Source organism: Arachis ipaensis, chromosome B04, assembly GCF_000816755.2.
Source record: "Arachis ipaensis cultivar K30076 chromosome B04, Araip1.1, whole genome shotgun sequence".
NCBI lineage: Eukaryota > Viridiplantae > Streptophyta > Magnoliopsida > Fabales > Fabaceae > Arachis > Arachis ipaensis.
Window position 1 is genome coordinate 126,281,124 of NC_029788.2, and position 14,394 is coordinate 126,295,517.

Consider the following 14,394-nt stretch of genomic DNA (forward strand, 5'->3'; position numbering starts at 1 on the left):
TCATGTATTAGTCATTTTACTAATATTTCATAATGAGTAAAAATCTCTATTTATAAAAAAATAACTTTAAAATTTACTCCAAACATTAAAAACAAAAATAATATTTTATTCTTTGACAAATTATTGACCTGGTCCCATTCATATTTAGGCTCATTTTTTTTATATGGAACAAAGCTTGGTGTTGTTCAATGTAATGGATGCATGAACAAATTTTTTCCTGCTATGGTGTCAGGTGTAAAAGGTTACCTGCGTTTTACTTTTGGCCTGTTTTTGTTTTTTGTTTTTTTGTTCAGGAAAGGGAACAAACGTGGGCTGCGTTTTGCTTTCTGAAGGCTTTTCAAATTCTTTTTTTATTTGTTTCAACCCAAACGCGGCCTGCGTTTTGTGATGGGTTAAAATTTTTTTTTCGTAATAACAAAACGCAGATTACGTTTTGTGCTGAGTGTTAGCTTTTTTTGGGGGAAACGCAAAACGTAGGCTGCGTTTTTCGCGTTGTCAGATTATTTTTTTGAAAAATGAAAAACGCAGGTTGCGTTTGTTGAGAAAAAATATTTTAATGAAGAGACCTGCCTATAAATACGAAGCACTCCTCACCCAAATTAAACGGCCTCACTCCTATTTTACTCATCATACTCTTCTTTCGAATACATATGTTGTAGTTCTTAGTTTTTTTGGCAGTTAGGTGTGTCAAAAAAATTGGAGTAGGTGAGGTTGAAGTTATGGAAAATATTGCAAATTTGCGAGTATATTATAACGGTGAAGTTATACCAAACACACATGAAGGAGTGACTTTTGTTTGTGAATGTCCGTTGTCATTTCCTATTCCATGTACCATGAGGTTTGTCGAGTTACAAAATGGGCTTTGTAATAACATTCAAAGCCACATTTTGAAAAGGGTAAGCAACCTTTTATACAGAAGTCCTGTGCAAGTATTTGGTGGGCTAATACAGTTTCAGTTAATGCCCATCACTGACATCGTCAGTATGCAGCAGATGTTCTGTATTTATCAACAAACCCGATTTCACGTGCCGATGATAGAGTTGTACGTTGAGTTTGAATAGCAGTCAGGGTCGGTGCAGTCGGCGAGGAGGTCAATGTTGATGAGCTTGTGGATATAGATTGGGAAGAAGATAATAATGACAGTGAAGAGGAGTTCGAAGCTAACTATGAAGTCGATAATGAAAACGATAATGGAGACTTGGCAGGCAATCCGGAGGTACAAAATGAAGCGAATGCGATTGTAAGCCAGCACCCGTTTGGTGTTCCGTCTTTTATGCGGACTCTAGATCTCGAAGCCATGCATGACCCGAAATTTCCTGAGTATGCGAATACGTATATGTTATGATTATTAACTCAAGTTTCCTACATTGTTTATTTTATTTGCCTTGTCTGACTGATGGTGATGCGCATGTCGTAGGTGAAGGCAACGCTGCGGGGCCTGGTGGTAGCTGCTGCATCCCGAACTGTCGTCTGACCCGGTCTGTCGGGTGCCATTCTATGCACTCGAATGACACTAGAGGCGACTGGATAGATCACATAACCATATGGGGAGCGAGGACATCCAGAATTTCCACTCCCATATATGGCCGCCATATAAACTGTACAATAGTTACCAAGAGGCCGATTAGAAAAACTATTATTCTGAATAAAAATATTGGACATTAATGGTACAACTTACGTCGTCAACTCCCATGTCGTCGAGTCCTCACTTAAAATGCGTAGTAGGCCGCCGTATATATCTCATATGTTGGTGCCAATGACTCCACCTAACGAAAATAGAATAACAATATTAATAAGAAGAACAAAATAATAATAATAATAACAATAACAATAACAATAACGATAAAAGCCAATACCGTTGCACTAGTGGAATACCAATATCGCCGAGTTGATCGCGGGGTATAGGTGCCAGGAACGGCATACGCTCCCACGCCCAAACAAAAAGCAGTATCAGTGGGCCATCCATTTCCTTGCAGTTGTATCGTGAGACACGACACAACGATCTGTATAGGTGTGCCAGACTGGCTGCCCCCCAACTATACCCTGAAATCCGGTGGAAATTCCGAAGTAGCGGTAGAAACTTCGAGTTCAGTGAAACAGTCGACTTATTCGGAAACACAATTGTTCCGAGCACGCAGAAAATGTGCACCCGGACGTACCGCTCGAGAGACTCCTGAGTATCACACGGCTCGATGTCTCTGCACCGTCGGACCCAAGCAATATTAACCTTCCTGAACACGTGATCGTCCGGACCGGGCTCCCGACCAAAACACGCAATGCAGTTCTCCACCAAAAACTGGTGGCTGCTATCTGATCTACCTGTAACGGCCTCTCCATTAATCGGGAGACCAAGAATATAGCTCACATCTTCCAGCTTCACCATCACTTCACCGACCGGAAGATGAAATGTATGAGTTTTCGGCCTCCAGCGTTCCACCAAAGCACTCAGTAGTGCAGAATGACCTCTCATTTCGACTATTCGCGAAATGTGTTGAAACCCAGTCAATGCCAATGTCGCTGCAGCTACCTCGTTAAAGGTATCTGGCAGATCCAATTTTCTGGGCAACAAATTTCTGATAGCCTGCAAAAAAAAATAATTATTAAATTCTAAATAATATCGGTTAATAATTTGTTCAAAAAAAATTAACAACAACAACTAAACATTATTATTATTATTATCTTAAAACATAATAATAAATCCCTAAAAAATAATAATAAATTATTACACATTATTGTTATTAAAAATTAAGGCAATTTACATAAATAAAATGATTGAAGGAAACCTTTACGTAAATATATTGGCAAATTTCAGACACAAATGCAACAAACGCAATTATATATAATCCGCTACACCCTCTAGCGGAACCCAAATGCACGTAATTCGCTACACCCTGTCGCGGATTACGTTGAGGACTTGAATACTCATAAACCGCTACACCCTCTAGCAGATTATGAAGAGTGTGGAAGCTTGGGAACATGCCTATATATACCTAGCAAGTTGTGTAGAGTGTCATTTTTTCACTCATTCATAACTTGAGGAATGGAGAGTGAAGAGAACTTTTTGGTGTTAGTGCACTCTTCTGGAAAAATAAAAAAGAGTAAGAGGCACGGTGTGAAGTTTACGGATAGAAAACCACTGAGTGTTTTCATCAGGTCATCTGATACACTGTTGGATCTGAAGAGCAGTATATTGCAAAAGTTGGGCGCAGGTGGCACAAAGTGGGTGAAGAAGCTGTTCTATAAGATTTCTATTGCGGTTGTGTCAACCGGCGTGCAATATGAAACATTCGTGTTACGATCAGATGAATATATGCAGGTGTTGTTTCATTGTCGTCGGAATTTTCCGGAAGTAAGGATATACGAGTTGTTTGTGAAGTTGGAACATGGGATCGATAGTTCTGGGGAATCCACGCCAAACCCTCAGTCCACCACGATCGCGGGTGCCTCCACCTCGATGCCAGTCGTTGCACTTGAGTGTTTGTTGGAGTATCGGCTAGCTGGTCTAGTTGGAGTATTCACCTCAACTCATCCATCTCCAGATGTAGGACGTGATGGGGAACCGAATCGGGTGGAAAATGTGATGCTAGAGGATGATTCCGACGAAGAGCCTGCTGACATTAGAGGGGATAGCGATGATGAAATTCTGACAAACCCAGCACCATGTCAACCACCATCAAGTGCCGGCACACATAGGCAACCTGTACATTATTCTACCCTGGACCTGGAAGCCATCGGCCAACCGATGGAGTCAGCACCAACCTTTGGGGGTCAAGGGTTGTACAAGGGAAATTCTGTAGCTGAATTTTAAGTTGGCCAATCTTTCCACAGTAAGGAGGAAGCTATGCTTACTGTAAAGGATTACAGCATTCGGCGCGGTGTTGAGTACAGAGTGATGGAGTCGAATCATCTTAAGTACCATGAGAGATGCAAGGAGTTTGAGAAGGGTTGCACGTGGATGACTCGCGTCAGCCTTCGAGCACGGAAGGGAACCTGGGAGGTTCGACGGTACAACGGACCACATACATGCTTGGCTACATTGATATCAAGCAACCACGGACAACTTGATTATCACGTGATCTATGCGAAGATCTTTCCTCTGGTTTGAGCCAATGCGGCAGTATCGATAAAGGTGTTGCAAGAAGCTACCGAAGGAACGTACGGGTTCAAGCCAACTTACAGGAAGACGTGATTGGCGAAACAGAAGGCGGTAGCACAGATATACGGGGACTGGGAAGAGTCCTACGCCAAGCTACCTCGTTGGATCCTTGGTGTGCAGTCTACCATGGAGGGGATGGTTTTCTTGTTGAAGACGTCTCTGGTTCGAGTCGGTGATGATGTCGATGACTCAACCGGGGCTATTTTCATCGTCTTTTCTGGATGTTTCCTCCTTGTGTTGAAGCTTTCTAACACTGCAAGCCATTGGTCAGCATAGACGATACTCATCTGTATGGCAAGTATAGAGGGACTTTGCTTCTGGCCATCGCTCAAGATGAAAACTCCAACATCTTGCCTATTGCTTTCAGTCTCGTGGAGGGAGAAAATGCCGAGTCGTGGTCTTTCTTCCTGACCAACCTGCGCCAACATGTGACTCCGCAACAGGGGATACTGGTCATCTCAGATAGGTACAACGGCATCAAGGCTGCACTAGAGAACCCTAACAGTGGGTGGTTACCCCCGCATACATACCGAGCATTTTGTATTCGGCATGTTGCAGCTAACTTCGCACTCAGTTTCAAGGGCACGGATGCAAAGAGTTTGCTTGTGAACGCGGCTTATGTGAAGACTGAGGTAGAGTTTCACTATTGGTTTGATATAATGCGGACTGAGAATCCAGCAATGTGTGATTGGACGAACAAAATAGAATATGATAAGTGGACTCAGCACCAGGATGGTGGCAGACGATTCGGTCACATGACGACCAATATATCTGAGTGTGTTAATTTTGTCCTGAAGGGTACATGGAATCTTCCGGTTACCGCCCTTGTGAAGTCCACATACGGTCGGCTAGCAGAGTTGTTTGTGATTCGTGGTCAGACGGCAGAGGCTCAATTGGCCAGGGTGCCAAGTTCTGCCAGTCTTTTATGAAGGAGATGGGGCGCAACTTGAAAGACTCCAGGTGCTTCACTGTCACCCTATTCGATAGACACCAGTCTGAGTACACCATTGTCGAGACGACACCGACTGGGAGCTTTTCACTTGGGACGTACCGAGTTTCCCTTCAGGATCGTACATGCGACTGTGGATACTTTCAGGCTCTCCATTATCCATGTTGCCATGCGATTGCATGTTGTTCCCAGTCACGGCTTGACTGGTCTATCTATGTCGACGAGGTCTACACCATGCAAAAGGTGTTCAGGGTGTACCAGATGGATTTTGTGCCGCCAATACCAGAGGGACTTTGGCCACCTTATGACGTTTCGACCGTTATTCCGGACCCTAGCTTGAGGCGTTGTCGTGATGAGCGATCGAGGTCTACCAGAATCCAGAAAAATATGGATGAGGCCGACCCTAACCGACCAAAGCGATGCGGGCTCTGCAGACAGCCTGGGCACACGCGTAGATCTTGCCCCCAGAGAGGCTCCACCGTTGCTGGTAGTTCGTAGGACTTCTAGTCTTTGTGCTTCTAGTTTTTTTAATTTTATTTTCTCATGTAGAAATTTACGTTTTTGGATGTTAGTGATAGTGCCTTTGGTGTGTTAGTGTTAGTGTTGGTTTCGACCTATTTGTATGACTTATGACATTTTTATTTCCTTTAACTATTAATCGTTGTATGACTATTATATTTGTATGACTTATGTAGTAATTTAATATGTGTTAGTGTTAATGCCTGATGCCTATTATATTTCTACGGCTTATTGTTTATGAAGACTGTATTTGTATAACCTCGTACATAAACATCATGAGTTGTTACTATTAGACTGGCATTGATAGGCATGTCTCCAAGTTTTCACACTCTTCATAATCCGCTAGAGGGTGTAGCGGAATAGGATTCATCACCATATGATCATAAACCGCTACAGGGTATAGCGGTTTATGAGTATTAAAGTCCTCAACGTAATCTGCGACAAGATGTAGCGAATTACGTGCATTTGGGTTCCGCTAGAGGGTGTAGCGGATTATATATAATTGCGTTTGTTGCATTTGCGTCTGAAATTTGCCAATGTTGTATTTGCGTAAAGGTTTCCATCAATAATTTTATTTATGTAAATTGCCCTAAAAATTATTAATAAATTATTCTCATTAATGAATAAATATATATATTTATTATTAAATATTAAAAAAAATTACTTACAAATTGAGGATGATCCAAATACTCAATAATATGATCTTCTGGTTTGGTATAGTCACGCACCATTTTTTTTCCCTATCCCGTGCAATTGTTCTTCTTTAGCAAGCTCTTTCACACTCAACTCTTGCTTCCTCACTCTCCTTCAACTATTTCTCACTTCTCACTTTGCAGTAACTAGTTTTTAACTTTGCTTCCCTTCCAATCTGCGTTTTTCACTTATAAGGACCAAGCTGAACACCCTTCGAGTACACGTGGTACGCATGCATCTAGGGAACCTGCAAAACGCAACCTGCATTTGGCTCTGCTACGCTGGCAAACGCATCCTGCGTTTTGCGCTGTTCCAAGTTGGTCAACACCTACTCCTGTCGGCATGCAGGGCATGTTTTGCTTGCTGGTTCCCTTCCCTCACCAATCGCAGCCTGCGTTTTGCAGGGCCTGCATTTTTCTGATTCCAATGCCTGCAAAATGTTACCTGCGTTTTGCAGGTTTCTGATCAACGCAGGTCCACATTTGTGGACAACACACCATACATCCATATACAGGTTTTTCACCAATCTTTTATCCATAACCAAATTAATTTCTGTCATATTTACATTGACAACGATTATTTATTTATTTATTTTGGTTAAATTTGACGACGACTTTATTATTGAGAAACACAGCTTAGAGGGTGGCTGCTGCTGCGGCCATGACGGGGATTTTTTTTTATAAATAAAATAAATGTAATATTTACGAAAATAAATAGTTTTTAGAGAAATTACCGAAATAAATTTCCCTACCATATCTCGTTTATAGTGTAAACGAGGTGGCATTGCACGTATTTCGTTTACACTGTAAACGAGATATGGCCAGTACACTCCTATATATAAAAGTCGTTTACAGCTGACTTCCGGGCCCCAGTTTCACTTTCTCGACATCTTTATCCTCTCTTTTAACCCCCTCTAACTATACCTTTGACCCGAGCGGTGATGGCACGCCAAGTGGAAAATGACTGGGACATAAACAGGCTGAATGAGACGACACATTACGCCGAGGCGGCCGACTTCGAGGTTAGTTTCGTTATGGTTGTTAAATTTAATGATTTTGGCATTGTTAGGGTAGTCATGTAGATCTGGAACATTGGTATATGAGTTAGGAGTTAGGTCTGTATACTTAATTTAGAACTCTATCTGCTTGTGCTAGGTTCGTATGACATAAATGTTATCAGTTTGGAACTCTGTTATTCCCGTGCTATGTTGTTAGTGTTTATAAATATAATGTCGTTATAGTATAACACTGTTTATGTTATTAAGGTTTTCTATTTTTGTTTTAAAAGAAATTTAGGACTTTATTTTGTTGTATTATGTTATTTAATTTGTAGTAAAATTAATAATAAAAATAATTGATCTTAAGACTTTTGGGAGATAAATATTATAGAAGGTAAAATTAAATTTTTTAATTGTTAAAAAAAATTTATAAGTTATAATTGATTGTATATTATTTAAATATTATTTTTGTTTGTCATTAATCAGAGGCCTCGCCTCCTACTGCCCCAGCGAATGAGCCATACTTTACCTCCACCGGACGCCATCGTCCCGTATTTTGTCGAGGCCGGATTCGGTGACACCGTGCCACTCAAGGATTTTACTTTTGACAACTCCTTGATTTCGGCACTGGTGGAGCGATGGCGTCCAGAGACGCACACGTTTCATCTCCCGTGGGGTGAGGTTAGTATCATCCTGCAGGACGTGGCATACCACCTGGGCCTACACGCCCACGGTAACCCCGTGGGGTGCCTCCATGACATTGGTAGGTGGTACGGTACGGAGACGTGGGCGTTGGTGGAGCAGCTGCTCGGCACCAGGCCTCCCGTGGCAGCACAACAGGCGGCTCAGAGGAAGGAGTCATTCACGCTAAAGCTTGTGTGGCTACGGGATCGTGTTCGCCAGATGCCCCAGACAGACGATCCCGAGACCCTCCGACAGTACGCCAGGTGTTATATCATGTTACTGATCGAAGGGTATCTGATGACCGACAAGTTCAACAATCTGGTGCACCTTCGTTGGCTACCACTGCTCCGAGACTTTACGAAGTGTAGAGCATTTTCGTGGGGCTCGGCTGTGCTGGCCTGGACGTATCAGTCCCTATCTTTGACGGCTCAGTGGGTCATCACGGGCATCACTGGCTGCACTCCGTTGTTGATGTTCTAGATCTATCAGAGATTCCCCCAGTGGTGTCCACCAGATAGAGGCGTCTACCAGTACCTGCTAGCTGCGAGGTGAGAAATATCTTTGTATCTATTTGAGTTAAATAATTTTGTCAGAACTTTTGGTATGTTACTTAACGAACCGTATATGCTCGGCTTCGATGTGTTAGGTTGATTGGATTACCACAATAGAGCAGGGATTAGCATGAGGCTAGGGTCCTGCGTTGGAGGGTTTTCCTTGACCGGTTACATTTCGATGAGGTTAGTTGTAAAATACGCACGTTGTTTATTTTGGATAATTACGTAGAAATCGTATGCTTTAGTATTATTATTATATGGTTAATTCAAAACTTTTCGTCTAATACTTTCATTCTTCAGTTCGCATGGAGACGCCCATCAATGCATCCAAGTACCACTCAAACCCTGCCTGACTTGGACTGTAAGCAGCGTTTATGAGGTGTCGCTTGCCCTCGGCTGACTTGAATCGGCTCATGAAATTTGCCACCATATGTCTGATACAGTAAGCATGGAAGGCCCTGGGGGATGCCACCCACTATCATCAACTCCGAGGGCGGCCTTGATGGCCTGAGATCTGTCTGAGATTACCAGCAAGCCATCTTATGGGTTGATGTGGCGCCTCAAATTAGCAAGAAAGAATGACCATGACTCCGTGCTCTCAGACTCAACAATGGCAAAAGCAATTGGCAGTATGTTGCTGTTCCTGTCTTGCGCCACCGCGATAAGCAATACTCCACCGTACTTGCCATACAGATGCGTGCCATCTACAGAGACAAATGACATGCAATGCTTGAAGGCCTCGACACATGACGGAAAAGTCCAAAATACTTTGTCGAACATGCAGCAGTCGTGCAACATGAGGTGACCTTCATAGTACGGTTTGACGCGTAGGTCACATATGGTGCCGGAAAACAGCTCTGTAGTGCCTGAAGTAGTTTCGACACCTTGTTGTATGACTCCTCCCAATCACCGTAGATCCGTGCAATGGCCTTTTGCTTCGCCATCCACACCTTTCTGTATGAGGATTTGAAGTGATAGCTTGCATGGACCGCGCCTTGCAAGACCGGGACACTAACAGACGGGTTGGACTGAATCATGGGCAATATCACTCTGCAGATGAGACTACTATCTAACTTACGATGGTCTTGAGACATGGTGGGTGCCAGCCAGCTGTGTGGTCCACCAAATCTCCGAACCTCCCTAATCACAACAACAAAATATATTCTTACACAACATGTCTAACCAAAATAACGTATCATACGAAAATACTCAAATTCACAATTAAACTTGAACTTACCAATATTCGAGATTCTGACGAAGGGCCACACGGAGGCTCCATTGACACCCACTGTCGGCTTGACGACACTGCACATGGTACTTTCACCGGTCAGACTCAATCACTCGGTACTTAGCACTCCTGCGAATACTGTAATTCTTCACACCTTGAAGCACCGCCTCTCGGCTTCTGAACCTGTGTTCAATCTGAAACTCCACACCGTTGTCTAGGTTGTAATCCACTCCACAGGTGTCAGAAATAGGGATCCTCTCATGCATGGCGTCCAGATATAGACTGTGAAAGTGACTTGACACAGCCGATAGTGCCGGAATCGGGTGAGGTGGAGGCAGCACATGGCGGGGCACAGCCCCTGCAAGTGTCTCCGGCACAAACTCATCCTCATTCCCGCCATTGGAAGACTCACTGTCTCCACTGTCTGCCACGTAGTCCTCGTCCGACTCCTCTTCACTCTCCTCTGCCTCATTCTCTGGAATCGCGACATGAATGGGCGGTGGTGCGAGAGGTCGGTCATCCTGCACATACGTGTCCTGTGCAGAACTTCCACTACCACCGTGACCCACCTCGGCGGCCAGCTCCATTATTACCTGTTCACACATGATCCTCCCGTGAATGTCGAACATCAGTCGCACATGCTCGTCCCCGTGAAGTCAAAATAGCCGAAAACGGAAGACTCCATTTTCCATGGTACCAGCAACCTATACGCCACCCTTCCAATTTCCCTCGTTTGTGTCCCCCAAGCTTGCTCAATATCTAAATCTTCAAATTCGACAACGTCTCCACACGCTGAGTGCGAAACAATATCGGATCCTGACACTCGAATGTCACCCCGTTGTCGCCGTTTCTCAAATGACAATTCGGATAAAGCTCCACAACTATGAATGGATTGTTACTGGTCATTCAGCTTTGTTTTTTAGAGAAACGAGATAGAGAAAGGATATGAAATGTGTATGAAGAATACAAAGGGTTACACATCCTTTTATAGATGCTGAGTAAAGTCTTATATATATATCTCGTTTACACTGTAAACGAGATACGTGCAAAATAATCTTGTTCACAGTGTAAACGAGATATGATAGGGTTATTCAAAATGGTAAATACTCATAAAAATATTTATTTTGGTAAATCTAGTATTTATTTTATCTTAAACATAGAACATTTCAAATAACAGAAAAGATGGACGATTTTATATAACAGGAAGATAGACGGTTTTAAAAATAGAACATTATTAATACGTTTACTTCTCCCAACCATTGAAATGAGTGAAAGCACGTAAGTAACATCGTTAAACTAAAATTTAATCAACAAATTATATCTTAATTAAAAAGTTAAAATATTATTTGAATTGATTTAATGTAAACCATAATAAAAAACTGTGGATAGAAATAGTGGAAGGAGTAATAGTGTTAATAGTGGTAGTTAGAAGAAAGATAATCGTATTAATAGTGGGCAGTTTAACAATGCTACTCATGTGCTTTTACTCATTTCAACGATTGAGAGAACTAAACATGTTAATAGTGTTCTATTTTTAAAACCGTCCATCTTCCTGTTATATAAAACGGTCTATCTTTTCTATTATTTAAAATGTTCTATTTTTAAGAATTTGGTCCAATTGTTAAGTATACGAAACACATTAAAAATTATCTCGTTTATATTATAAACGACATAAAAATAAACGACATATTTTTGTAAAAATTTTTAAAATTATTTATTTTAATAAATAAAATATTTATTTAATTTATATAAATAAAAACCCCATGATGGTCTGGTCCTCGTTATTTTATTTTATGTGGGTTTAACTAGTTGATAGTATGTGTTAAGATTAATAATTAACAAAATATATAAAATTTATATTCTTAATATGTTTGTCATCTGTTTATTTAAAGAAAATTTTTTTAAATTTCTAGTAAATAAATAAATTCTTATTTTATTAAATAATTGCATAGTTTTATATTTGGCATATGATTACTTGTGGCGTATTTGTTTTGTTTGTATTTTTATTTTTTATTTTTTTTAATAGTTTTGTTTTTAGAATTATACAAAAAAAAAACTTTGTATTATTTTAATCTTTTTCTTTCACAATTCTTTAAATAAAAATACAAATCAATTGCATCTTTATAAATCGCGGACCGAAAATGTCTTTTCTCCTCGTCTTTTGAAATAAGTTTTGAGCTTTTAATTTATTCTCTTATTTTCTTTTTTATTAAAAATTGCTGATTTTTCTTATTATAATTAAGAATTATTTATGGTACATCTAAAATAGTTATACAAATAAGTGAGATTTTTGCATTGTCAATGGCATTTTAAGTTTTCAAAAGTTTTCATTAATATACTGTAGTTGGGAAGTTTTAAATTAAGTTATGATTAGTAGTATTCTTAATTAATTTGGAAGTTAAAATTTTTTAAAAGGTAAAGTGCACAAAATAAAATTTGTCAAAATTTTTAAATTTTACATTATATTCTTTTAATAATTATGTTGATTCTTTCTTATCATTAATTATATTATTCTAATACGCAAAGTATTTTGGTGCCAAGCATGTTAACATGACATTTTTCAACAGTCTAGCTTCAATTTTCGTATATCTCTTTTCTCAGCGTGATTTATGGAAAGTATTATAAATGCATATTAAGATTCGTTAATAGTTGATTAATTGTGGTAAAATTTGTCGATAATTCAAAATTTTACATTATATCTTTTCAATAATTATATTAATTCTTTTTTATATTATTTTAAAATGTATAGTATTCTTGTGCTAAATATGTCGATGTGATGCATTCTAACGTCAATTTTTATGTCTCTCTTCTCACCATCATTTATATAAAGTTGTTACGGTGGGTAACCGGAGATTAACGGGCCGGATGGCGTTGGTTGGCCCGAACGTGTGAAGGAGGTGACTATCGAGTGGACCTGGTATTTGGTGTTCCTCCGTCCGACTTGTGCGTGAGAAAGAATGGGGGGTGGTACCTGCAAAGACACTCCGATGCCTAAGTTAGCAAGAGTGGGAGCAGGTTAGAGAGTATTGGGCCTTTTTATACCTGCCAATTTTACCATTATGCCCCTAACGTTCTTATAAATACTTTTCCCTCTCTTTCGTTGTTTCGTTTCTGCAATCTTTCAAATTTTCCCTGCATTCGTTCGTGTTGTATTTCTTGTGTTTCGAAGGTTTTTACTTCCTCCAGTCTTGATTTCAGACTTAAAGGTTAGCTTTTTCCCCTTCTGTAACATGCTTTCTATTTGCGTGCTTTTATCTTGTAGGTAGATTGGTTTGTAGGCTTTAGTTCCGTACCCCTTCCCTTAGAGACCGTGTGTTGATTTTCTTTTTCTTTTGTAGGTTTCTTGTCACCCCTTTTTTAAGAAAAGAAAATGGCTTCCGTAGATGCTCTCTCCCAGTGGGTTGATGTTACGGTCCTAGGGGAGGAGCCTTCAGTTGATACTGAATTTATCACCCACCTTCGTACTCACTATAGAATTTGTGCTTCTGAAGAAGATGAGCCGAAGTACGAGTTGGTAGTCCCGGGTCCAGAAGACCGGGTTTGCTTCGGGAGGGCCGACGAGGCGGCCCCTCATTTCTTTTTTATGTATGAGAGTATGGTCACTCGTTTGGGCGTTTTTCTCCCCTTTTCAGAGTTTGAAATGTCTGTGTTGCGTCATTGCCAGGTTGCTCCCACCCAGCTTCACCCCAACTCTTGGGGTTTTTTGAAAATTTACCAATTTATCAGCCGGGCCTTGGAGTTCCCGACTTCTCTGAGGATTTTCTTCTATCTCTTCCATATGACCAAGCCCTTCAGTGGGTTAAATAATAAGCAACAGTGGGTGTCCTTCCGGGCCATTCAAGGTCGGAGGCTTTTTACCCTTTTTGACGAATCCTTTCACGATTTCAGAAACTATTTTTTCAAAGTTCAAGCAGTAGAGGGTCACCACCCCTTTTTCCTGGATGATGATTCTTCTCCCCGATTTCCTTTATATTGGCTGGAGGCCTCCCCCTGCGAGAAATATGGTCTGGACGAACTGGATGAGGTGGAGGCGGCCATTGTGGGGTTCCTCCGAGAAGTGTGGGGGAGGGCCCCATACTTGGATACTAAAAAAATTCTCCAGGGGTCGCCGGCCTTTGTCCAGTCACAACTAGGTAGCTTTTTGTGTTCCTCACTTATTTCCGACTTGCAATTTCTTTTACTGACTTGTCTGACTTTTAGCTACCAATTTGTTTTCGCAGAGATGGCAAAGAAAAATGCTCAAGAGTCTTTCCAGAGGGTTCAGGAAGCCAAGGCGAAGTCTCGTGCCAGATCTGGTGGTGCTAGGGTGGTTGTCTCTCCTTCTCCTCCTCCTCGGAATGTTGGGACTCCCTCCCAACCTATTGTGATTTCTTCCTCTGCTTCCTCTCTGCCACCCCCTTCTGTCCGACCTACTCCTCAACCAGAGCCGAAGAAGCGCAAGACCTTAGAGTCTAGCGCTTCTGGTGAGGCGGACGCTCTTGCGTTCATTCGAAAGAACATCTATCCTCATGCTCGTATGAGTATGGATGATGTTTCTGTTCGGCACTACCTCACCACTGTGGTTGAGGAGAGTCTCAAGACGGCGGGGGTTTGTGGCAAACTCTTGGATATATT

At 41.2% G+C, this 14,394-nt stretch overlaps 2 protein-coding genes across 2 annotated transcripts; both read left to right on the top strand.

Annotated features, from left to right (window-relative positions):
- On the top strand, positions 3,842–5,085 carry LOC107637249. Its single transcript, XM_016340682.1, has 3 exons — positions 3,842–4,005; positions 4,119–4,328; positions 4,428–5,085. The coding sequence occupies exons 1-3, from the start codon at positions 3,842–3,844 to the stop codon at positions 5,083–5,085; spliced, it is 1,032 nt and encodes a 343-aa protein (XP_016196168.1).
- On the top strand, positions 5,091–5,603 carry LOC107637250. Its single transcript, XM_016340683.1, has one exon. It carries the CDS (start codon positions 5,091–5,093, stop codon positions 5,601–5,603), a length of 513 nt encoding a protein of 170 aa, XP_016196169.1.